Source organism: Melanerpes formicivorus, unplaced genomic scaffold (genome assembly GCF_026170545.1).
Source record: "Melanerpes formicivorus ecotype bairdi unplaced genomic scaffold, bMelFor1.0.p_v2 SCAF_128, whole genome shotgun sequence".
NCBI classification, from domain to species: Eukaryota; Metazoa; Chordata; class Aves; order Piciformes; family Picidae; genus Melanerpes; species Melanerpes formicivorus.
The window spans coordinates 665967-693391 of record NW_027142480.1 but is presented as its reverse complement, the minus strand read 5'-3'; the positions used below and the strand labels follow the sequence as shown (position 1 = coordinate 693391).

Genomic DNA, 27425 nt, shown 5'->3' with positions numbered 1-27425 from the left:
AGTACAAAATAGATCTTTTGAAGTATCATCTCCTACGCCTGGGGAATCTCTATTTATTCCTCTAGAACATTCATCTAAAATTTTACACATTTGCAGAAGTCTTGGTTTATTTCTAGCTGTTACAAGCACATGCTTTTGACCTAGCTAATTTGTTTGAGAGAAACGAAAAGATTATATCCTCCCATTTCCCTCAGGTCTGATACTTACTTTATGATAGAACTGTCATCATGTAAAGAGTTAAAATTGCTACAATAAAAGATTTGAAATATTAATGCTCTGCATTTTGTATCTTTGAAATTGTGGATGAAAATGTGATTTGTGATTTCTGGAAATAAAGACAGAATTCCCCCTAAAAAGACATGTATGTGGGGGAAAATCCTACTGTTCTTCATAGTTTCATGGAACAGTTTGGCAAATACCGATTTTCTTTGCATGCTGTTCATTCTAAGAATAGTATCAATTAATTCTGCCTGATCCTTTCACAATGCCAATTAAAAAAAATGCTGATACAAAGAAGGAAAATCATGGTATAGATAGACTTAAGCCTGGCATACAAGAATTCAATGATGTATCAAAGATATGATTGTGATAGAATATCTATCATTTCTCTTGAGCTACCTGTGGAATATATCACAGAAATGCTTGCCACACTTTTGTGAATATAAATGATATAAATATTTGTGTGTTGAAAGAGAAATATTAGAAAATATACTTGGCAGTAAGGATGACTTGACACTTCGATCAGGCCAAAAAAGTATTTCTTTTTAGCTTCCTTTTTCTGTGACACTCCTACAGTAATAGAAAGTAGAATTCCTTTCATACAAAAATACATGAAATTTTGCCTGAATTATAAAGTCATGTATTCTTTTGATAACTTATTAATGTATTTTTTTCTGACTCACACTTCTTCTCTCATCTGTCATCTCAGTGTTTCCAGGAACAACCATTAAGAAAGTCAAAGTGGTTTTGATAACCAATTTAGCCAAAGTTTTCTACAAACGAGATAATTCTTTGTCTTGGTCTGAAGTTTTATATATTTGTGTAAAGTATGTGTTTTAGCTGACAGCTTTCTTCTCTGTCTCTTCACAATATGTTCCAGTACTGTTGTACAGAAAGATAGCCATCCATTTTTAATACTGAACTTCATAAGATCAATTTTAGGAAATTGCTACATATAAGTTTTGTGTTTGGTCCTGATAGAAGAAAAGACATTAAGAAATGTGCTTCATATTGATTGTGTAGGGATCATTCTTTGACAAGACAGTGCCCCCAAAATTCTGGCCTTTGTGACCTTGAATTCACTTGTTAATTTGCATCATGGCATATAGATTTCTCAGAGATTGCTCACAACAACAGAGTCAAAGCAAATCTTTTGAAGATAGAAGAGGTACTCCAGCAGTGCATAAGATTTTCCTTCAGCAACTTACTTCCTTCAAAGCTCTTCCACCTTCCCTTCAGTTTTCACTGTTAGAAATAACATTTGTGTATTTGATGAATGGAACTGTTGTGGAATCCAATACTGTACATGAGGCCAGGCAGAAAGGGAGTTGGGGATACTGGTCAATAGTAGGATAAACATGAGCCAGTAGTGTGCCCAGGTGGCCAAGAAGGCCAATGGCATCCTGGCCTGTATCAGGAATAGTGTGGCCAGCAGGAGCAGGGAAGTCATTCTGCCCCTGTACTCAGCACTGGTTAGGCCACACCTTGAGTGCTGTGTCCAGTTCTGGGCCCCTCCATTTAGGAAAGATGTTGATTTGCTGGAATGTGTCCAGAGAAGGGCAACAAAGCTGGTGAAGGGTTTGGAGTACAAGCCCTATGAGGAGAATCTGAGGGAGGTGGGCTTGCTTAGCCTGGAGAAGAGGAGGTACAGGGCAGACCTTATTGCCCTCTCTGAAGGGAGGTTGTAGCCAGGTGGGGGTTGGTGTCAGCCAGCACCAGAACAAGAGGACACACTCTCAAGCTGCACCAGGGGAAGTTTAGGCTGGATGTTAGGAAGAAGTTCTTCATAGAGAGAGCGATTGCCCATTGGAATGTGCTGCCTGGGGAGGTGGTGGAGTCACCATCACTGGAGGTGTTTAGGAGGAGACTGGATGGGGTGCTTGGTGCCATGGTTTAGTTTTTTCTTTATGGAATAGAGAAAACCAGGTTGGAAGAGACCTTCAAGATCATCGTGTCCAACATATCATCCAACACCACCTAATCAACTAAATCTACTGGCTTAGACTTATTAGACAGTGTTGGATGTTATGTTGGACACAATGATCTCAAAGGTCTCTTCCAACCTGGTCCATTCCATTCCATTCCATTCCATTCCATTCCATTCCATTCCATTCCATTCCATTCCATTCCATTCCATTCCATTCCATTCCATTCCATTCCATTCCACTCCACTCCACTCCACTCCACTCCACTCCACTCCACTCCACTCCACTCCACTCCACTCCACTCCACTCCACTCCACTCCACTCCACTCCACTCCACTCCACTCCACTCCACTCCACTCCACTCCACTCCACTCCACTCCACTCCACTCCACTCCACTCCACTCCACTCCACTCCACTCCACTCCACTCCACTCCACTCCACTCCACAATAGATCACAGTTTTAAGAAAAGTTAAACCAGGTTGGTACAGAAAAAACAAAACAAAACACAAGCGATGAACTAGCATATGCAGTATGTAGAGGGGAGTTTATTGGCTTTGATTAGTTTTTGATGGAGGGAAAAAAAAAAAAAAGAAAAACTATTTCATGTGCAGATTTTCAGGTTCTGAAGTCCAAAATTCTGTGGAAAGGTCATTGAAATATGGACTTTTTTCAGTGTTTTATTATTCTGTCATGCAGAATCACAGTTGCAATATTTCATACCATGACAGGTTTAAGCTAGAAGATAAATGATTCACAAAGGCACACAGTATGCCACAGGCAAAAACTCTTGTAAACATGGAAGTCTCATCTTCTTTGACACTCTCCCACTGATATTTTCAAATGGTGTAATGATTGTTAATCGTTCAGCTCTGAAATCCAGCAGTAGCTACAATTAAGATAGAGAGGCAGATCCCATTTCATTTTCCTAACGCCCATGAATTAGTTTGCATGCCGTATTCTGCATCACAGTGCTGTCAATACTTCTGGTTAAATTAATATTTTTAGCAGTAAAATAAATTTTGCATGATCTTGCCTCAGTAAATGGCTTGCCTTACTGTTAGAGCAAACAGATAGCTTGAACATACAGAGTAAGGTATGTAAGTGTGGTTTATGAACTGTGATATCAGAAAATTAAGTACTGATTGTCAGTGGCCATCAAAAATATGAAATTCAAATCAGAGCTTTTGCTTATTCCTTTTTTTTTTCCTTATAAAGAAGCTAAACCTCATGTATATAATTGGGAAAATGTCTAGTTTCCATGGAGACTGTACATTTGTTTTGCATTCACAGCAAACCACAATATTTAAACAGAAAAAAAAAAAGAGACAAGAGCTTTATTGATAAGCATGACATTTGGGGATGAGATTTCTTAGAATTTTGGCAATGGAAGTAGGACTAGTTTGCACACTATAAATAGAGAAATTAAAATTCATTCTTTTTAATTCTTGAATAACTGGCATGTATTCACAGACACTTTTTTTTTTATCATGGAGTTATACCATTTTCAGCTTTTCTCTGAGCCTTGTCTTGAATTTCTGTGTTGTGAGATAGCCCTGAATTATTCTGAATAAGCATCAGAGAGAAGAAACAAACAAAACCAAGCAGCAGAGCTTTGGCATTAATAGTAATAGCAATAAAAATGGTAATAATAATAATAATAGCAACTGTAACACTACTACCAATATTACTGCTACTACTAGCACTACTACTACTACAAATAATAATATCCTTCATATTATTATATCCTTCAAAGAATAGGGGGTTTTGCAGATACTGGAAGATACTTATACAACTTTAATTCTGCAAGTGAAAGCACACAGCAAGCAATATTGTCAACGTGTTTTTTGTTAAACAGCTCAGAGCATACAGAATTCTTAGACAGTTTAAAAGCAGTGTCACATTAGAGTTATTTCAGTGGTTTGATTTGTTTTCAAACTCCATTTACGTTTGGTTGTGTTTTCTATTTATTATTTGTTTGTTTGTTTGTTTTTTTTCCCAATCAAAAAAATAGGAAAGGACAGATTATAAATTCCAGACTGTCCTGAAAGACAACATCTAGAGGAAATAAGAATCAAATGGTATTATGATGTTACTTAGCTGCATTAAAATAACGCTTTTGATTTTAATAACTTGAATCCATCATTACTGTTTTGTACATCTTACCTTCTTTTAAGAAATGTGACAGATGTGTTTGGACTGTCATATTTTAAAATGTGGAGAACTGAACTCTCCATCTTAAACGAAATGGGTGAAAATTGATTCACTGAATATCTAGTTTTGATGATCTTGAAGATCTCTTCCAACCTGTTCTGTTCTGTTCTGTTCTGTTCTGTTCTGTTCTGTTCTGTTCTGTTCTGTTCTATTCTATTCTATTCTATTCTATTCTATTCTATTCTAAATTGGTAATACTCATGCTGAATGGGAGGTAGGGATGATACAGGATTATCTGGAATATTAAAATTCTATTGGAGGCAAGAATCTTATTCCTGTTTCATACATGCAACTAATTCAAAGTCAGTGAGACTGCATCACCCAAGCAATGATTACTTGTAAGCAAAATTACCTGAAACCACAAAGTCTGCTCCAAATGTTTGAGTGACCAGCTCATGACATTAATTTCAGGAGACAAGCCTGTACCATGTGTTTTTTTAACAAGTCAATCAGCTCACCTTTCCTTTCCCAAAAGAATATGACTCCAAGATCATATGACTTCCAAGAAGTCATTATTTACATGATTTTTTCCCCCCATTTAATCATAAACCTATTTTGTAAGGTAGCATTCTCTGCTTTTGTATGTGTTTGCAAGATTTGTCATAAAGACAGGACTTCATATGTAAGGTGAAAGTATTTTAAAAAGAAGAATCACTTAATCTATAAACATAATGAAATTCTAATTGAACATGACAACTAATTTGATAACGCATATAGTATTTCAGTTTTCTGATTTATTTCCTCAGTGTTCTGAAGTCTAGAGTGCAGTACCGAGAATGTATTTAAAAATACGATTAACAATAGGAAGATCTATTTCTTGTATGAATAGAACAAATAGAAGATAGAAAGTTCACATCTCTTATTTTTTTTCCTTGTCATTCTTTCAACTTTGTTGCCCCACCGTCATCTCTCTTTTTAACACCGCTCTATGCAAAATTTTCAAAGGATCTTGTGCTAGCATCTGAAAATATTAGAATGATGTTTAGCAAATTAGCTTTGAGAGTTCAGTATTAGTGTAAGTCCTTTTCGTCAGTTTTCTTCAGTCAGCTAACAAAGATTCATTCAAAAGTACATAACCAACACTGCTATCTGTGATAGAATTGAACTGAGACATCATTGTGCAAAGGATGCCAAGCAGATACAGAAGTGGTTTTCATCCCAGAGACAAGCCTAACTAAGGTCATATGCAATCAGACATACAACTGGCAGAGCTGGGGGTTTTGGTTGGTTGGTTTGTAAGTTTGGTTTTTTTTTTCATGAGGTGTTATTAGTAGTGAAAGGAAATATTTGCAACAGTGGTGTAAATGTTCCTTTATGTTAATTTTACTAGTTGGTTTTGGTTTTATTTAGTTTTGGGTTGGGTTTATTTGTTGGGTTTTTGTCAGGTTTTTATTATTAGTAGTAATTTTGCTTTGTTTTGCATTTTTTTTTAATGTAACTATTAAGTATTTTAGTCTTCAGAATGCACAATAAATGTACCCTAAAATGTTACATAAAGTATAAATATTTCAAGGGTTTGGTAAGAAATGCATTATAATGCAAAAATTTATGTTACATGTGCAAACTAGAAAATTATTTTCCCATTGATGTTAAAGATTATTTCTCTGAAGAATATTTGGCAAGTTTTAAAAAGGTTGTGTCAAAGATCTTTATTTTTTGTTATAATGCAAGCACAGAGTCATAGGTTTAGTTGAATTTGCTGCTGATACTCAATACCATGGAGCCGTTATGGCAGCTTCAAAACAAACTGCGGGCTGGAGCAAGGTATCATGGGACTTGAAGTTCAGATTGTAACATGAGAGGCTTCCTGTTCCAGCTGCTGCTTTTTGTTTCCAGTTTTGTTGGTCTTTGCCACTGGGTGGGCTGCTGTGTGCTTGGATTGGGGCAACCATTTTATTGCTGGTTTCAGCTGCTGCTTCTGCATTTTGCTGCATGTTTTCTGCAAAGAGGCTAAGGTAATTTTGGATAATTCCAGTAAAATTCTGTACCTCAATCTTGAGGTTTTTTTTTTTGTGTTACATTTGCTCTTGTTGGGGGAGAGGGGCTTGTGAGAGCAGGCTGTGTTAGCCTACTTAATATGGATAGGCAAGTAACAATGTATTGTACATTGAAAATACCTGGTAGATAGTGAATCCCCCTTTTTATCGTAGTTTGAAGTATATATGAATTACTCTGCTACCAGCTCTCCATAGAATACCTGGAGCTTTCAGTCTAAGATTTTGGAGGAACAGACGTGAATTTTGCTTGTATAACTGTTTCTGGTTTGCTTTTCCAGTGGAAGGCAACGTTTGTGTCATTCAGATGCTATCCATATAATTTGAAGAAGTATTAGAGGGTCATCACTTTCCAGTTACTTATGAATCTCTAGGTATATGACAGAAAGGACTGGTGGGTTTTATGCGTACAGACTCACAGCTGGGGAGTATTTCATTCACAGGTTCAGTGCTTAATGTGCTTGTTGAGTGAGCAGATGCCAATAAAAAAGTAACCACTGGGGGATTTTTAAAGGAGTTCAAACTATTTAACACATTCTTGAGATGAAATTTGAAGATGCTTACTATTTTAGTTGCTTAATATGCTTTGAAATCAATTTTCAACACTGCTTTTGGATTCTTTCAACAAAAATTATTAATTTTGGCTCAAATATTAATGATGCTTTACAATATGACCAATTTAATGACCAATTTAATACAAATCACTAAATAGCTTAAGCTATTGAGTTTGGCAATAAAGATATGGCAACAGTATGTCTGTTTTTTTAATAGCCTTATAAAAAAGTGGAATGTTGATAAGACCACATCTGTGGTCTTGAAGAAATTAATGGCTTCATAATAAGTATAATAATTTGACTGTAATATCAATGAATTGATGAAAGATTTCTAAAGAAGTTTTGTGGTTTTATTTTCCTGAGTAGCACAACTGAGGCTGTTCCAGATATTTAATTATCAGACCTTGTTCACAGAAAAGGCTGTTATTTAAACAGCTGAAATTAGTCTGATTTCCTGCTTCCAAATGACAGAGGACAGACTACATTACATTTGTCACTTAAATGCTTTCCAATACATGTTACTATCCTGAGGAGAAGATTAAGTGGTGGCAGATTTTCTAAACAATTCTGGTTTTTTTGTTAGAGTCACTTCTTAGGACAGGATTGAAGTACTTTAGCATCACAATAACAAAAGCTTGCATCACCATTGATTAGGCCCTTTGAACATAAAGTTGCATTAATAAAAAAGGTATAATTTTTATTCACAGCCTCTGAGTGAGAAAAACCTGCTTGCTCACTCTTAAGTCTGACCAGCATGGGGTTGATTAGGTGGTGCAAAATTCTGATCAGCAGACTTGTGAAATTTAGGACTGTCCAGCCTGTCCCCACCAACAAACATCTGCACTATGTGGGAGCTCTTCTCTTTCTTCCTACTGGGACAAGGCCATGGTCTACCTCAGAATTTGCCTACCTACATATGAAGCCAGGAAGAGAGCAGATAAGCTCTCTGGATAGCCTGATTCTTCAAGGATTGGCCAGGCTGTGGAAATTTACAGTTCTGTTCTTCAGACCAAGGAACAGAGTATTTTGTGACAGATAACAAAATACTCAAAGGGAAGTGGTTACATCAGTTTTTCCTGATGAGCCTTCTAGAAGCATTAGCTTTGCTTATATGCCTACTTAAAATCCCAGACAACTGGAAAGACTAATACTGCTTCTATCTAGAACAAGATACAATTTGTCTGATATAGTATGTTTCTCAGAAATAAATGAGCCTTCAATTTCCTTCCGGCTAAAGAAAATCGATAACTCTATTCATCTAACCATATAGTTCCTTAATTATGGGCTATTCAAAATTATGAAAAATGCAAATCACACCAGCAACACAAACCAGTCAACTTCATCTAAGCAAATTATGTTCTACTAGGGATATTGGTAGACTCAGATACTAAATTCTGGATATAATTTTTCCTGGCTTCATAAAAGGAATCATTAATCATCATTACTTAGCTGTCAGAAATATCAGAACAGAATCCTCACTGGTTATCAGTAAGAGGCAGAGAAAACTGGCCTGGGAATCCATTAGTGACCATTCTTAAGTTTCTTGAAGTATTCTGGTGTGTTTCAGGAAGAAGTTTTCTAGAATCAGGCTGGAATGAAGGAAAATAATAAATAAATAAATAAATAAAAAGTTTAAATAAAATCTTTTACTTATAAAACTTTTTAGTATTAGGATCTGCTCCTGTAGTTATAATCCATACATCTTCATGCCTGGAGAGGCTCAGGGGAGACATTATTGCTCTCTACATCTACCTGAAAGGAGATTGTAAACAGGTGGGGGTTGGTCTCTTCTACCAAGCAACCAGCACCAGAACAAGAGGACACAGTCTCAAGCTGCACCAGGGAAAGTTTAGGCTGGTGGTAAGGAGAAAGTTCTTCACAGAAGGAGTAATTTGCCAATTGAATGTGCTGCCCAGGGAGGTGGTGGAGTCCCTGTCCATGAAGGTGTTCAAAAAGGGATTGGATGTGGCACTTGGAGCCATGGTTTAGTTGTCATTAGGTGTTAGATATTAGGTAATAGGTTGGACCTGATGATCTCTGAGGTCTTTTCCAACCTCCTTGGTTCTATGATCTCACTTTTCCTCTTCATTATATTATTCTACATATAAAGCATTCCTCTCTAAAGCAATCTTATCTGTATTGACTCAGCTGTTTGTGTTTACTGCTGTGTACCCAGATACAGTCTTCAGAAATAGTCAGGATTTCTCTCAGTGATTTCCCTGTAATGACTCATGTTTAGAAAACAAATTAAAAAGTGTTTGCAATCCTCACTGAACTTTGTTTTGTGCTCCTTCCAAATTCAGTTCTGACTGCAGAAATGGGTGATTATTCCACACTAGTAAAACAGAATCTCTGAGCAATCTGTGTTATTGAAGAAAGATTGGGTTTTTCAGCTGTTTGCTGTTTGTATTTATTTATAGTAATTTAAAAAGTAATATTCTAGTTAAAACTTGAAATAGAGTTGAACTGGTTGGTTGGTTTTGGGGTTTTTATTGGTTGGTTGAGTTTTTTGGGTTTTTTTGGTTGGTGGTTTTTTTTAAGTGTGTATAACTGAAAGCTATGGTATAATTGCAGCATAATGTTATGTCATAGTACCAGAGAGATTTTGAGTCTTATTCCTCTGGTTGTTTCTGTCATACTGTCCAAAACTACATCTGAAAACTCTTAGCTCATGCTAAGATTTAACATCTTTAAATTGTATCCAAAGACAGAAAGTTTTCTTTTGATTTCATGGGTGAAGGAGGTGTCTAAATTTTAGCACTTAATGAATTCAATGTTTAAAAGATCAGACTCTGAACTGAAATAGGAAGTGCACTAGAAAATACAGACTAAAGGAGTGCTGCAATACTGAGCCTGAAAAATAGAAATTACCTATTTTGTTCACGGGTGAAAATGTTTGTATTGAAATTTTGAATAATTAATGCATGTGCTGAAATTTAGGGTAAAATCCTCAGCTGAAAGCCAACTTATATTAATGTATTGGCTGTAGATGAAGGCAATTTCCACTAGTCACTCGGGATTATAAACAGTTTTCACTCACACCACTTTCATAAAGCAGAACAACTAACATGGATTAAGTAACAGATTTCTAAAGCTCTATAATATTATTTCAATGCAGTGTTATAACACTTACTAATTAAGAGGAAGAAAATTATGATAATTTCAAGAAGAAAATAAAAGACTCAGTAACAACATTCTTATGTTTAAAATGCGTTCTCTATCATTTCTCTGCTGAGGTTCTTCTAAAAACAAAATGGCAAGCTTACAGTTCTGCAAGACTGGATTTCTCTTCAAACAAAATATTCTCATTTAGGTCTTGAAATATTTAACTTTGAAAAATTCCCTGAGTTTTGATTTCACATTTCAGCTATACACGCAGACAAACTGGCAACGCGTCTGTTGCCAGGCTGGAAACAGATAAATGGTTACCTTTACTTACGGGATCATATTGAAATGCTGTTCCTGCTATTGACAGCAGTTGAGTGGCTGGATGTTATTTTTTTCTTTTTCTTTTACAGATTTTTACCTTTTGATAATTGATATGAAGGATTATCATTTTTTTTAATCTTCCATAATTTCATTCTATTATTTTGCACTGAGAGTTGTTTTGATAATTGATTTGAAGGATTTTCATTTTTTTTAATCTTTCATAATTTCATTCTATTATTTTGCACTGAGAGTTGTTTTGGTTTTACCTAGTAGTGGAAAAAAAAATAAATTAATTGTTCAAGTATTAATTTCATCCATATGATTCAGTAAGCTGAAGTGATAATTTGTTTCAGATGAATGAACTGATGAATCACCTGATTTAAAGAATAACTTTTACTAGTAGGATAATGAAAGATAATTATTATATTCAGAAAGATGTTCTTCTAATTAGTAACTCTAAATTAGCTTATAGGTGATTGAAGAACCAAACATCTTTTTCAAAATGACTTTTCCATTAAATTTAGAATCTTTATTATTTGACTAATAAGATCCCTTAAATGAAATGTGGTATCTTAATGAGATTTTCCCCTTAATTGTGCCTCAAATAAAGTAATATTGTATTATTATTGATTTATTATTATTGTTGTGGTGGTGGTGGTGTTGTCATTGTTATTCCAGAATGAAAATTGTTTATTTTTTCTATTATGTGCATTAAGAGGTTAGTGTCCCTGTGATCCCTACATAAACAGTGGAGAGCAACTTGGCTTCCTCATTCTTCTAGGGTTTCTACCACCCATCTCCTCTTCCCAAGCACATTCTGATTGTCTTCTCATATAATCAGATAAACAGTTACTTTTCTCAAACATGACCAGATGCAGCACTTCCCATCTCTTTCTTTCTCTCCTAGTCTGGAAGTGCAGGATATAGTAACAAGAAAGAAGAGGAGCATGTTTTCAGTCAACACTTTCTTTATACAGGAAAAACAAGAGCAGAGGATAGTTTACAGCTCAGACCTGGATCTGTGCATCCTGCTTTTTGTGTCTCTGAGATAATAGAATGGCACAGATAATCTCTTCTTTTTCATGTGGGGAAGGAAAAGAACACCTCAGAGTTTAAAAAAAAACAGAACTATTTCTGCCCTTCCTTACCTGTTCCTTGCTTGCAGTGAGAATCTTTTATTCTATCTTTATCTCTCCAATCTTCTGTATGCCCTGCCAGGAAACAGAGGATGCCACCTGAGTTAACAACAGCTGAGACTACCCATAGAACACTGATATGTTGCAATGAAAGACAGATAGTGCAGAAAAGATTTTTTCCACAGACTAAAAAGTTGGACAGTTGTGAATGTGAAGAACTAATATAAATCCACATAAATCTGCCCTGTCCGATACTGTTAGCACACAAATCTCCATGACATTTATATGGACCATCGATATTAAGTGCAATCTTATTCAGTTGTATTTAATTTTCTGATAGCAGTAAATTTGTGCTACATATAAGATGATATTGAAGCAAAATTCCTTTATATTTGAGGGTAGATCTGTAGGTTTGTGTATAGTGTAGTTTTGTGGTTTGGAGTTATATCTGTATTTTCAGTAGCTATGGAAAATGTTTATAACTATGTAATTGTATTTGTTTTTATGTGTGTATGTATATATAGAGAGAGAACCCATTGGAATGGGCTGCCCAGGGAGGTGGTGGAGTCACCATCACTGGAGGTGTTCAGGAGGAGACTTGATGGGGTGCTTGGTGCCATGGTTTAGTTGATTAGGTGGTGTGGATTGGTTGATAGGTTGGACGCAATGATCTTCCAACCTGGTCTGCTCTATTCTATTCTATTCTATTCTATTTGTACTCCTGTTACATTTTGACAGCATTAGTATCTCCCAGGTTTTTTTAATCTTTTTTCCCTTTTTTTGTTGTTTTTTTTTTGTCTGTGATTATTTTTTGTAACACTATTATATCATCTCCATTCAGTTTCATTTGCTTAGTCACCCTTATTAATAATTACCTGTTTAAAATAAGCAGTTCTCTACTCTGACATGTCAGCAAGAATACCTCTTCTAGTGGTTTACATATAAACTCTAGTGGTTTACATATAAACTCATCACTAGCCTTATTTTGATGTCTAGTCTGCAGTGCTCCTAAGAGGCTTACACTGTTAGAATTAATTTTTACTGCTTCCAAGTTCAAGAACACCAGACAGGTCTTTTATTCTGGAACTTGCTTTGAAATGAAATGAGATTTACCCAACAGGATACCACTCATGAGGACTCTACTTTGTATTCACAAACAATATTTTTTCCTGTTATAACATATGTTAAAAAGTGTCAACCATTACAGAGAAATCTAACAGGTATCTCTAAAGATTATTGCTACAGACACAGAGTAGACTGAAAGTTTTAACAGTGACTGGCACAGAACCAAATGTTGGGAAATGTAAGAGGAGAAACATCAGAAAAAATGTCACCTCTGTTACTATTTTCATATTAAAACTAAATGCTAACCCAACTGCTGACTCATTTATTGCTATTTCAAACTGAAGTATTCCACTAACAGTACAAGAATAGATCTTCTGGGTGTTTGGTTTTTTTGTTGTTTTTTTTTTGTTGTTGGGTTTGGGTGGTGGTTGTTTTTTTAATGTGAGCTGGTCAATTTAATTACTTTTTATTAAGTTTCCTTTCTGAAAGCAGTATTTCTATATGAATGAATTCTGTAAGAATATTGCTTTAAAATGCCATCATTCAGCTAAATACTTGAAGCAAACTGAAGGAAATATGTGGGTCCATTTTTTTGAATGCTGGTGAAAATGGATGCAAAGAAGACTGAATTAATAAATGCCTTCTTTGCTTCAGTCTTTACTGGTAAGCTAGCCCTAAAGCAATCCCAGACCCCTGATATCAGGGTAAAGGTACAGGGCAAGTATGACTTAGAACATGACCATGTGGGCAAACACTTGAAGAAATTGGACATAACACAAACCCATGGGACTTGATGGGATGTATCTGTGAGTGCTGAGGGAGGTCAGATAGCTTTGAATGGTTTCCAAGGGCTGAAAGAAGACAGGTACCACTCATCCTCAAGAGCAAAAAGAAGGATCAGGGGAACTATAGACTAGTTGGCCTCACCTCTGTACCTGGAAATATGATAGACCAAATAGTGCTGGTCACCTTCTCCAAATATATTGACAAGAAGAGCGTTGAAAGTAGTCACCACTGACTTACAAAAGGTAAGTCAGTCCTGACAGACATGATAGCTCTCTACAATATGACTAGCTTCATGGCTGAGTGGAGAGAACTGGATGTTGTTTAGCTTTAGCAAGCCTTTCAACACTCTCCCATAACATCCTTATTGAAAATCAATGAAGTACCAACTAGAAAAGCAGACAGTGAGATGAATTGAAAACTGGACGAACTGCCAACATGAAAGGGTTATGGTCAACAGCATGAAGGACAGCTGGCAGTCAGTCAGTAATGCTATATCCCAGGGATCGATATTGCAGCCAGTACTTCATAAATTACCTACATGATGGGACAGAGTGCACTCTTATTAAGTGTGTAGATGATAAAACACTGGAAGAGTGTTTGATATACCATATGGTTGTGCTGTCATTCACAAGGGCTTCAAAAAGTAAGAGAAATGAGAGATACAATGCTTGCGAAGTTGAACAAAAGGAAGTACAGATTCTGCTGCCAAGGAATAACCCTGTGCACTGAGACATACTGTGGCCTTCTAGCTGAACACCAGGTTTGCAGAAAAGGTCCTTGTGGCTCCTTGTGGGTGCCAAGTTGAACATGAGCCAGCAATGTGCTCTGGGATGCATAAAACAAAGCCATTGTCAAGAGCTTAAGGGATGTGATCCTTCTATTCAGCACTGCTGACATGCATTTAGGGTGGCACATTCAGTGCTGATATTTCCAACACAAGAAACATAGCCTGATCAATCTACTCTAAATGACCATTCTCTGAGCAGGAGGACTAGACTAGATGATATCAGAGGAATTAAAGCCTCAATTATGATCTGGTTTTGTGATTGAAATGATACTGAGAATATTGTTAATTAACCTAACAATATTTGAATTATACCAATATTTTTTCATAGTGGTTTTTTTTTTTTATTCTGTACATGTTTATTTCTCACTTTCAAACATTAACCCAAAAATCTCTTTGACAACATTTTTAACCAGTCAACTATATTGTGCCAGTTCCATCTGTTGTTAGATGCTTTCCAAACTCACTCTGAGTATCCAGATGTTGTGGCAATGCCAGCGACGAGCAGTGTGAGCAATCTGGCATTGCCACAAGATGTTATAGTAATGAAAACCATGGAAACATCTAGATATTCAGAGGCATGGAAAGTTCTGTTCTCTAGCCTGGTTAAAAGAGACCATGCAAGTACCAATGTATTTTGAATTAATGGATTTCCTCAATTTTCCAAAAAAGAATAGAATAGAATAGAATAGAATAGAATAGAATAGAATAGAATAGAATAGAATAGAATAGAATAGAATAGAATAGAATTAACCAGGTTGGAAGAGACCTTTGAGATCATCAAGTCCAACCTATCACCCAACACCATCTAATCAACTAAACCATGGCACCAAGCACCCCATCCAGTCTCTTCCTAAAAATCACCAGTGATGGCAACTCCACCACCTCCATGGGCAGCACATTCCAATGGGCAATCACTCTTTCTATGAAGAACTTCTTCCTAACATCCAGCCTAAACCTCCCCTGGTGCAGCTTGAGACTGTGTCCTCTTGTTCTGGTGCTGGTTGCCTGGGAGAAGAGACCTGCCCCCACCTGGCTGCAACCTCCCTTCATGTAGCTGTAGACTGCAATAAGGTCTCCTCTGAGCTGTCTCCTCTCCAGGCTAATCAACCCGAGCTCCCTCAGCCTCTCCTCTTAGGGCTTGTGCTCCAAACCCCTCACCAACTTTGTTGCCCTTCTCTGGACATGTTGTTTTGCCTGGCTTTTTGACAGGAAAAAAATAATTTAAAACATGGAAGTAGAAAAATATAAAATCTTAGAATTCTGTCATTGTTGCATGGGGTTGTTTTTAATAACTACATTCTTGTTGTAACTATAAAAATTCCAAGAGAAAGGCTCCTTTGGATAAGTTTTTCTACCAAAATATGCCAAATAAAGATATTATAGAACATATGGTAAACAAATGTTATCTAGTAACAGCACCTTGGAATATTTATTCCAAAATGTCTAACCTGGATAATGAACCAGAATCGGTTCTGTTTCACTCTACAGATGTTCCAGTACCTACAAATATTTAATTTTTCCACATTTTTACTTTTCTAATCCTTAAGATGTTTCCTCCTCCGTTACTAGTAATGGTGATAAAATTAGGATGTAATTGTTTTGTAGTTACATGGGCTAGAATTGATCCCAGAAACTCTGTTTTCTTTTCACTGCTTACTAATATGGAAAGTGCAAACACCTGTGACTTGAGTGTGCTGCAAAGACATTTGAATTCAGTACAAAAGTATTATTCTTTACTTGAGGTGCTCTACTAGCATGGCTTGGAAATATAGCCATTTTTGTGATTCTGTATAGGTATTCTGAAAAGTGTTTGTTGCTTTGAATCAGTTATTTAATTCACAAAGGTAAATATGCACTGAATGTCAACCTTCTCAAGAAAAACAAAACATTCCAAAGTAAGTAAAGCTTTCAGAGCCTTATCAATAAAAGTAATAAATCACAATACTATAGCAATATGCCAAGAATTATAGAAGAAATTACAGCACTGAGAATGTTGGGTGGGGGAGAACAGAGAATTTTAAAGCATGTTAAAAGCAAAAATATTATTTTGTTCCCTCATTACTGCAATCTTTTGACAAGTATATGTATGGCTTGTGTACCTTCTTTGTCTCTTTTACATGCAGAGAATGACATGTGCATCCATTTACTGCTGTAACAGTGTGAACAAGCTTTAAAAGCCAGAAATGCTAATTAAGTGATAAAAAAAACCAAAAACGAAAACCAAACATTTTGTTCATTTAAATGTTAAAAAAAAATTAATGTATTTTTTTTTTTCTTTTTTTCTTTTCAATTTATCATTATGTCCCCCTTTTCCTTTTTCTCCTTCCTCTTTGGTCAGTTGTTTTTGGCCAGTTTGTGTTTTTCCAGACATCACTACATGATGTAGTTGAAGTATATGATGGCCCAACTCTGCAGTCATCTTTATTATCCTCTCTCTCAGGATCTCATTCAGGTATCCTTTAACAGAATTAACTTAACAGAATTAAGCTGCTGCTTATTTGGTATGAAACTAGGAAGATATCATAGTCCATTACATAAACAAACATAAAAATGTTTTAGGCCTCTTACTCTGTGCCTTAATGATATTTATCTAGTGACAATCTGAAATGGGTATTACATTTTTTGAAGGGAAAGCAGCATACATTTGTACCAAAAGTAATTTGTAAAGATTGCATATATTGTGTGTACATTGACTCAAAAGAGAGATGGGGGTTTGAGTGTATTTTGGTTAAAGGGAATAAACCAACAAATATTCCTAATAACTAGTTTTAGTCCGTCTTTTCTAGACCAACATAATACTATCAATGTAAAATGTCAGAATTGCAAATGTCTTGAAAAATTTACTGAAGCAGAACAGCCTTTGGGGAGGGTTATTTCAAGTTACAAAGAGGTAGACAGTTATTTTAAGTACTTTTGTAGTAAAATGTGGTTATGATAGCTTTGTGTTTTCTTTGAGTAGGTGAATCCCTTCCATTGAGCTCAGGTAACCAGATCACAGTTAGATTTACTTCAGTTGGACCAATAACAGCTAAAGGATTTCATTTTGTTTATCAAGGTGAGACAACCTAGTAAAACCGTGAGCATTTATTCTTTTTATCACAAAAAGTAAATCTCCAGAGGGGAACATACTGACAGTATGGAGGAAAGTAGTAGCCTGTTAGCAGTATAATGGTTCATTATTTCTGTATGCTTTGAAAAGTGTTTAGTATTTTTTTTTCCCATTTATGTGTATTTTAAAGCTTAACTCAAATATTTAATAAGTATAAGAGAGGTTCCAAATTTAAGGAGGAACCAGCTATTTCTGTTTGCTAATCTGGTTGACTAATGTTAGATCCATCTGCTTGCTCTAACTGGTTTATTTCTCAATTTAAAAATTGATAACTCTAAGTGCCATTATTTGTGGGTGAATCAGTATTCTTACTGTTATTAAGATGCTTCTCTTGGTTTATATTATTTGCCTTATTATGGGTAAGACACAGAAATGATTATACATCAGTACTTGGAACTGCAATTTGTTCTTTCCTTAAATTTAAATCCTGATCTGACTGACAGTATAAATATTTAGAAACCCCAAGAAATAAATCTAAATATCTCTCTGACAGAGATATGTTATTTTGAAACTATGTATTAGCTGAATATTTCATAGTAATAGTCTTTTTCAGTGCTATTTTAGAGAGATTTTAGTTTGATTTTTATGAGTTACTTTTAATATTGGCACTGATATCAATGCTATGCTTTTCTGTGTAGTAACCCAGAGATCAAAAATGTGCAGCCTGTATTCTGAAGATGTATTTGGGGATTATGAAAATGTTCTTAACCAGCTAATAACTGAATGTTTCTTCTTTCTGCATATTTCTGGTTTAAAATTTGTATTCACCAAATCTAAAAGTAAGAATCCACAATTGTTTGTATCCTTGCAGCTGTTCCAAGAACAAGTGCAACACAGTGTAGCTCTGTGCCTGAACCAAGATTTGGAAAAAGGATTGGAAATGAATTTGCAGTTGGGTCATTGGTTCTCTTTGAGTGTAATCCAGGCTATATCCTCCATGGGTCAACAGCAATTAGATGTGATACAGTACCAAATGCATTGGCACAGTGGAATGATTCACTTCCTACATGTGTTGGTGAGTTCATAAGGCTTTGTAATAGAACTAATTACTGCCTAAAATGTAACCATTCTCTTTAGTTGAATATGTTCCTTTGTCAACTGTACAGTATTTTATTCTCACTTACTTTTATTCACTTTCTTCTTCATTCAGTGTCTTTTATTCCCCTTTCTGTTCTAACCTTGCTGTGACATTTCCTGAGTTTCATGAACATACAGTGCTGCTATAAATTTTACATCCCTGTCTGTCCATTAATCAAGACTCAGAAATACCATTTTTTGTCCTGACTCATTGTGAGACTGTGCTCTCCACTTGCATATCTCTAACAAGCTATTGCAAGCTATTGGAAAGAATACTACTATATTAAAGATTTAGACATTTGTGTGCTAGTATCTCAAAACTTGTCTAGAAAAAAAACAAACAACTTCAGGTCAGAAAATATATTTTATCAAGCTATAGCCATACAAAAATAAACTATAGAAATTAAATTCTTACACTGATGTGCATCCATTGCCATTTATAAAGCTGAATTGCACCAATTAGAAATCTAGTGATTGTGCTGAAAAGCCCCACAGTAAAGAGTTAGAATTCTAATGGTACATTGTTCTGTAGGTTTATGGCAAGGACAAATATGACATTTACAGAGTTTGGCTTGATTATTTATGTGGGGGAAAAAAATAGCTGTTTGTAAATAAGAATTGTTATCAGTTGCACAGCTGTTTTTGCAATGCCATAAAGGTTTTTCACGTGTAACATCTGCTGCAGTACAGACTGTATTATACATTAATTTTTTGTAAAGTTGCATGCCTTGAGAAATACTCATTTTGAGGATGAAAACATCTGAAGAACTCAATCTTCAACCAAACCTGTAAGTATATGTATGAGTTGAAGTTACCTAAGAGAGAACAGATTTTCCACAAAACATCCCTTAATCTCTTGCAAAACCCACATCATGATATTGCCTCTGTTACTGAGAAGTGCATAAGCAATGTAGATGGATGAAAGGAAAACAGGCGACTTTGCTAATTTGTTTAATTTTGAGTCTTCTGTGCTAATCAGATGATGATGTCTAGTAGAATTTGAGATGTTTTCAGTAAAACAAAATATTAATATTACCACTGTGGTAATATTAATATGATTAACCATCTGTTATACAGAAATAACATTTATTTAGACTGTTTCCATTGTGGGAATATAGCAACAATTTATATATTAATAAGAAGCTGAAATATATAAGCTATATTTCATTTATTCTCAGTGATTACAGTTTAATCAGTGTAATTGTACTATTTAGCTCCTTGAAATGTATTCCCTTGTGTTTCAGATACAACAAAGTGTTGAAATAATTATTTTGGCTATTGATTATAATATCTTACTTATGATTTAGTCTGTGGAAGAGAAGGCTATCTATCTCTAGGCAAGTTGAACTAAGAAAGGGTTATAGACCACCTTATGTATGAAAATCATTGTGACCATAAAGCTGGTAAAATACATAGGGTGAAAATAGCTAAAACTAAATCAGTTTAATAATTGAAATGGTAGACAGGAACATACTGTGTTAACTCAACTCTAGTGAATGCTTGAATCTTTCCCTACAGATAGTCAACATCAATCATTCTGCCTGTTCATCCTTTTATGAGTAATTACTTAAACACACTAAGTGACACCGACCTTTAGTTTATCCATGTAGTTCCCAATAGATTCTATAAATTATATGCCACACAAAATGTAGCTACAACATTCATAATTAAGATAAGTTGCATTCTCCAAATTCTCCAAATTATTTTTCTAAATCCTTTTTCATATCTAATGAAATCTGTTGAGAACTTGTAGTGTTGTAAAGAAGTGATATATTTGCTTCTAATGGTTTTGATAAGCCATCTCATCAGTCTTTTTCTCCAGCCTCTTAAATACCACCAGAATGTCTGTATCTAAATTAAGATGTAATATTCTTTGTCCCTGTTAGAACTCCTAGTGATGTAGATGAGATACATCCAAGTTGGACATTCAGAAGAGCAACTTGGTGACACTGAATGCCTCTGTCCTATTTAATGAATAACACTTTTATTAAACCATGGGCATGGTTATGATGAGTGCAGACTTGCAACCATTTATCAATTTCTTTACTAATGTGATAGATCCATAGTCTGTAATGGGATAAATCACACAAGCAAAGAGAACAGTCAGGGAACTGGCACGATTAATTATTTAGACAACCACAAAGTAGCGATATTAATAATAATATATGCTTTTTATGACATGCTTTTATCTGTTGCACTAAAACAATACATAACTGTTCAAATTCCATTCCTAAGTTCTAAAAAGAATGCTTGTTTTTGTAAGATTACTAGAACACAGTGGAATGGGTTTCACTTTGCTAAAGGACAAATAAACTAGAGTAAGATAAGCATGATTCTGTCAGGTAGAAGAATGACATAATTCTAATTTTCCTTTATTTTTTGGTCATTTATAAAAGGTTCTTGAGGTACAAAATTTTATGCACATGAGATTAATATGATTTTTTTCATGTAGCACAAATTTACAGAAGTTTTCAGTCATGTGCTGAACATTGTTTAAGCTTTTGTGGTAACTTTTCTCACTTCTGAAGCTCCATATTTCTTTCTTGCCTTATGAATTTCCCCTTCAGTGCCCTGTGGTGGAATTTTAACAAAGCGCAAAGGGACCATTTTGTCTCCTGGCTACCCTGAGCCTTATGACAACAATCTGAATTGTGTATGGAAGATTACAGTACCTGAGGGAGCTGGGATTCAAGTAAGTGTACTTGCTGTTTGCTTGTTATTGTGTTTAAGACTCTTCCTGATTGAAGAGCATGAAAAAAAAATATTGATATATTTTTCTATCTCAGTAATGATTCTCACAATGAAATTTATTGCACATCTTTTTATTCACAAAGTTGGTAAAAGTCATGAGAATGAGACAGATCCTAAAAGATAGGATTGTAACTTTTTGTCCCAAAATGTATGGATCTCCTCTAACAGAGTGAAATAAAGTCAATTGCTTCCACAAACTAGATATATAGTATACTTTTCTAGAAACTCTGTTATTTATAGTAACACTTCAGTATGTTTCAACATAAGATGGAAATTGATCCTTTTAAATATTATCAGAATTCTTATTTACTAAAATTTTGATTAAGAACTTCATGGATCACACAGCAGAAATGTGTCCATTAAGCTAAGTCGCATATATCTCACTCTTTATATTTCACTAAAGAAACTGACAGAAGTCTGGTTTTTGGAAAGGCAGATGAGTTTAAAAGATTGGATTTTTATGCATTATCTGAATAACTTCCTAGCAAAATGCATATCAAGAAACCCATCTGCATATGAGGAAACTCTTCTGTCCCTCTTTAAATGTGTTTCATTAAACAGTTATCTCAGTCAAACAAAACAAAACCACACTAGATCGTCTCCAATCCAAAATAGAAACAAGGAACCTGGCATTTCTGTACTCCTTGGGGAGTGCTTTCGCTGTATGAGAGCAGATATATCCTCCCTCTTGCAGTCTGCTTACCAGTTTGTGTGTCCTTTTGAGCGTTGTCACCTCTAGAAAGACTGAAGGGAATATTCTGCCTTTTGTTTGTAGCGTACTAGTGATTTTGTGACTAGAGTCACAAAGACACTGTGCTAATTGACCATACCATGTTTGTCTTCCCCTCTCTGTCCACCAAACAAAAGGATCATGCTCTATATCCAGCTGATTTTCACAGCTGTGTGTCTTGTCACAGGTAGTATGTGGTATGACAGAAAGACACAACTTTTCATGATTGAAAGCAGCATGGGCTACAATTTACTTTGTCCTCAAGTATAGAAAGGAAGAAGTTTACATTCTTTACCACACATTTTTGTTCATAGGTGCAAGTGGTGAGTTTTGCCACAGAACACAACTGGGATTCCTTAGACTTTTATGATGGTGCTGACAACAATGCTCCAAGGCTTGGAAGTTATTCAGGTAATTGAGAAGATTTTACAGTAAGTGTTTCACAGTTTCAACTCTTTATTGGAAAGACACAGCTCTTTGTAGTTCTTTGTATGTGTTCATGTGTGTGTACGTTCATGTTTGTTTCCCTATAATTAATACTAGGTAGTATTCTTTCTCTTTTAATCAGTAATTTATTAGAAGAATTTCATAAAGTTGAATATTTGAAAATGTTAGAAACAAAATAACATTCTGAGGCTCTCACACTAGATATTTATTCATGTCATTTTTTGCCCCCTCTTATAGGAGGGTCCAGTAATACAAAACTCTGAAAGAGATGCCTTCTGAAGCTGTACATGACTGAAGAATCTGTTCATTATCCTTATGTTAAATAAATGAGACAGTTGTGTTTGCCTTACTTTTTCTAGTTTTCTTTTCATTTATTCTTGTGTGTGGAATGAGATCACAGACAATAAGATTGTTGCCTTGCCTTTGCTGAAACACAAATAAATCATCACATTTCTGTTCACTGCCATTTGATATATTTTACTATTATATTTTAAGTTATTCCAGTTAAAGGATTTGTTCCTTCTTTTGTTAAGATTCTACTGGACATTTCTCTGTGTATGAAAGCATGTAGAATAAATTCATACTAGACCTTGATTCACCAAGTGTCTACAGTTCCTGTCTCTGATATTGTGGTGCACTAAAAATGTAACCAAATTTTATAGGGACAGATATTTGATAGCATCCATGATGACACAACATGGTGGAATTGGTTATGCAACCTTCTCTCTCCTGTCCTCTCTCCTCTGTCTTCCTCTGTATCTTTCTGTCTTTTTATGTATACCTGTATTTTTATGTATGTATCTAGTTCAGTTTCTATGCATTTCAATAATATTTTTATTTCTCTTTTCAGGAACAACCATACCTCCACTTCTCAACAGCACATCAAACAATCTGTACCTAAATTTTCAGTCTGATATCAGTGTTTCAGCTGCTGGATTTCATCTTGAGTATACAGGTAATGCAGAAATGTTCAATTAATTAAGAGTTCTTGCTGCTTCCAGACATAAGGTCTACCTAAGATATATGGAAGAGGAATAATCAGTCTCATTGCACATAATGAGCCACACAAGTTTACTTCAAAGACAGTGGTAAATTCCTCATTAAATTCCAAGCAAGCAAGATCAGGCTTTCAACCTCTACTGTATGGTCTGGAACATTTAGTTCCTCTTGCAGAGATGCTCATGTGACAATGCTAATCCCAGAATATAACATATTTATGTAACTGTTGCAGACACAGTAAGTGTACTGATGTGGGGGATTTAAATGTAACTTTTTGGCAATTAACAATTACTGATTGAAGAAAAGTGATTACTAACAAACCCTTAGGAAAAATTCCCTTATTTCCCACTGGACACCTGCACATACTTTTTTGTTCTTGTCAAACACTACACTTTATCCTTTTGGTAAGACAAAGGCACTTCATCAGATTGGGTCAGTATTCTGTGATTCCTGTAGTTCTTTATGGTCTCACCTCTCAGTACCTGCTTTAGCGGCCTGCTGGGCTCTTCATCTTAACCAAGTGCTTTGGCTGCAGAATCTGCTTAGTAAGGTTTTTCTTTCCACCCTCCTGCGGTGAAGTATCCTTCCTCCTCCTCATCTGGCCTTTCTGTTCATTCTCTTGGTGCTTACTGCCTTTTCTTAAGGATATATTAACAGAAGCATATCTGACTTGCAACTGTGTTCTGTGCTGGGTTGTTGAAGCTGCGTAGAACCAGCTGGAATCATGTTTTTCCAGTGCAGCCACTTGTCTCTTCTCGCATATGCCACCCCTGCAGCCCCACACCCTATTACCCGCTGCCATTACCTTCAAAATATGGCCAATGCAATAATATGTGTACTGTACAGTATGTGTTCTATCTATATGTGTAAGACACAAAATTAATCACTTGGCGAAAATGAGAGAATAAATAAATTGGAAATGGTAGCTGTGCTCTTAGCTAAGTGTCAAATACTCATAGGCTGGTAAGAACACAGCAGAATGATGTCAAATGTTTTTCTTATTGCTGAGTACCTCATCAGCAGAAAAGGCTATAATTATAAACATACTTTCTGTCTCAGTAAGGTTGCCTTAGCTGACTGACAGGAATTCTGGCAATCACTAACATTTTGTTGCAGGTTTTATTTATTTATTTTCTTTCCAGCTGTGCAGTTTCCTATACTCATATTGATTCTGGTGTCTGATCTGCATGATTGTGTCACGGTTGTTTCTTGTCAGTTTTACAGTATGCAAATCTCATGCTCTGCTTGTCTGATTAGCCAGTTAGAGAACATGGCCTTGCAAAATTGCTGCCTGATCGCTTGTCTATAACTAAACATTAATTATAGGTTAGAATGATTTCTTCAAATGCAGATATTGTCTCAGCTGCTTACAACTTTGGAGGAGGAAAACTGCAGGAATTGGGGGGGGGGGGGGGGAAGGTAAAATGAGATTAAATCCAGTGAAAATGCATTTGTGCTTTATTGAATGTTTTGAATAGGGAGCAACCTTAGAGATCACCTAGTTCCAACCTCCCAGCCGTGGAGAGAGACATCTTCCACTAGACCAGGCTACTTATAGCCCTGGATTGTAATACTTACAGACAGAGGGCATTGACAGCTTTTCTGGGCAAATAATAAATATGCGTCCAAATAACTGAAATGTGTAGTGTACTGCCCATATATAACTTTCACCTCTACATAAATAAATATTTCACAGTATATTGCTTTGAGTATTGGTGTATGCTGAAAAAAAAAAGACTATGTATGTGCGTATGGACTTTTACAAGCACGTATGTGTGAATCTGAACAAATGTATTGTGCTTGTTGTATGAATGTATAAACCCAAAGTATATTTAAAAACCTTGTGCTTTGAGAAATAATATTGATGTTCTTCAGTAGACATCCAGTAAGCTCAGTGAAATATGCTGGTTTACATGATTAATTAACTTCTCCTGTGCAAGTGATAGAGATAAGTGATTTAAAAATCATATAGATTTTGGGATGGAGTGAGGAAATTGCAAAGCAATGTCTAAACTTATATCTTTATTGGAAACAAATGTAAAGTTTAAGGGCAAAAATTTTGTAAGCAAGTAAGGGATTACAGTTGGGGAGTACAATATGGGTTCTGAATGAAGATTTTGTGTGGTATGTGATGTATTTTATAAATACATGCTCTAAAGTAAACTGAAATTATGGTGCTTTTGTGGAAGTTAATGAAGTAAAATTGATGATATTCAAAGTACAGAATAGGATTAAGTGACTATAATAATTCCATAAAAGCTGTTGAATACACAAGCTATAAATTGGCAATATATATAAAAAAATAGAAAATGCCAACAAGATTATTTTGAAAGTTAAAACAGAGGTATATTGTGACTAAGTTTCTATACTGCAAATGGAAAAATAATGACATGATTTTGTAGAATAAATATGGAAAAATATAAGACATTAGGCATCCTTGTTTATTTACCACTCTCTGGCTCACAGCTCAGAATTAAAGCATAGTTTCAGATCATGCAGTCTGGATTCCTGTCATGCAAAACTAAATGGGAGTGTGTATTTTGACATCTCAGCTAATGCCTTCAGGCACAAATGGACCACACTACCTAAATCTGATAATAATAAAAACTTTTGTTTGATACTTTTTGTGGATCTTGAGGCACCAGCTGTTGCAGTTCATAGATTCATGACTATCACTCCTCAATATTCACTAAGAATTACATAGAGTCTGTTACCTGTGGCTTAGAGGAAAGTTTTATGATTTGATTTATGGGTTCTTTGTTTGTTTCTCTATTTTGTTTATCATGGAAAAAATCAGAGTCTCTTTGCAAACTAGTTTATGGAATAATCAGAAATTTGAAATATTAGTCTTGTAACTCTGTGGATACTTAATTAAAACTAGCAGATTAGGTGAAACTTGATTTAAAGATTTACTTACGTGAATGGAAGAGTAGAATCTGAGCTGGGAAGGATTGAATGCAGTTGAGCAGCACTTTGCACTCTTTCTCCTGTGTTTTGTACTTGATGTGGTATTGGCCAGCATCTCCTGGATCAGATGATGGGAAAGGAAAATAGGGATTCTCCCATTTGAATTAGGTGAGCTATAACTTGAGAGTGACACTGTAGGTGGAAATCAATGAATCTGAGCAATGATATAATGGAAATTTAGGGGAGGCATTGAGTTGAGGTTGCAGATTATTTGGAAATGCTTGTTGCCACTGGTTATTTCTTTCCTTTTCCTTTACTGGGGAAAGTAGTTTATAAGAGCTATTCAAAACCAATACGTCACTTGCTTGTACACAGATAAACTGCTTGTACCCAAGATCTCCCTAAAACATATCAATACAGTGTGCTTATATACAGTGTACACAGAATTTTCATGTGAATCTAAAACCAGATTTTATGCTCCTTAGAAAATCTAAATTTCTCAATTTTCACAGCTATAGGTTTGGACTCTTGTCCTGAACCACAGACGCCAAGCAATGGGATCAAAATTGGAGACAGATACATGGTTGGAGATGTGGTGTCTTTTCAGTGTGATCAGGGTTATTCTCTTCAGGTGAGCTAAATTTCCAATTTCAAATGGTGCCTTTTAGAATTGTAGAATCATTTGGTTGGAAAAGAGCTTTAAGGTCATCTAGTCCAACCGTTATCTAACTGTACTAAGTCTAGTGCTAAACCGTGTCCTGTAACACAACATCTTTTGAACACCTCCAGGTATGGGGATTCAACCACCTCCCTGGGGATGCTATTCCAGCATTTGCATACTCTTTCTGTGAGAGTTTCCTCTCATGTCCACTCTAAACCTTCCCTGGTGCAACCTGAGGTCATTTCCTCTTGTCCTAGGGAGAGGATACCAACACCTACTTCACTCCAGCCTCCTTTCAGATCATTCCAGAGAGCAGTAAGGTCTCCCCTCAGCCTCTTTTTCTCCAGGCTAAACAATTCCAGCTCTCTCACCTGCTCCTCACAAGACCTGTTCTCTGGATCTTTCACCAGCTTTTTTGCATTTTCCTGGACCCACTCCATCACCACAGTGTCTTTCTTGCAGTGAGAGGCCCAAAACTGAACCCAGCCCCCAGTGTGGCTTCACCGGGGCTGAGTACAGTCTCACAGTGCTGGGGACAATCACTTCCTCATACAGGCCAGGATGCTGTTGGCCTTCTTGGCCACCTGTCCACACTGTTGGCTCATACTCAGCCAGATGACATTCAACACCCCCAGG

At 35.7% G+C, this 27425-nt stretch overlaps 1 protein-coding gene across 1 annotated transcript in view; it reads left to right on the top strand.

Annotated features, from left to right (window-relative positions):
- The window catches only part of CSMD3 (CUB and Sushi multiple domains 3), a 406730-nt gene that overhangs the window by 300937 nt on the left and 78368 nt on the right, over nucleotides 1-27425 (top strand). Inside the window, exons 33-39 of the mRNA XM_068167989.1 lie at nucleotides 16447-16560; nucleotides 17068-17163; nucleotides 18029-18232; nucleotides 20862-20986; nucleotides 22090-22186; nucleotides 23073-23177; nucleotides 26641-26759. Coding sequence (XP_068024090.1) covers nucleotides 16447-16560; nucleotides 17068-17163; nucleotides 18029-18232; nucleotides 20862-20986; nucleotides 22090-22186; nucleotides 23073-23177; nucleotides 26641-26759 — 860 coding nt within the window. The remainder of the gene's footprint in view (nucleotides 1-16446; nucleotides 16561-17067; nucleotides 17164-18028; nucleotides 18233-20861; nucleotides 20987-22089; nucleotides 22187-23072; nucleotides 23178-26640; nucleotides 26760-27425) is intronic.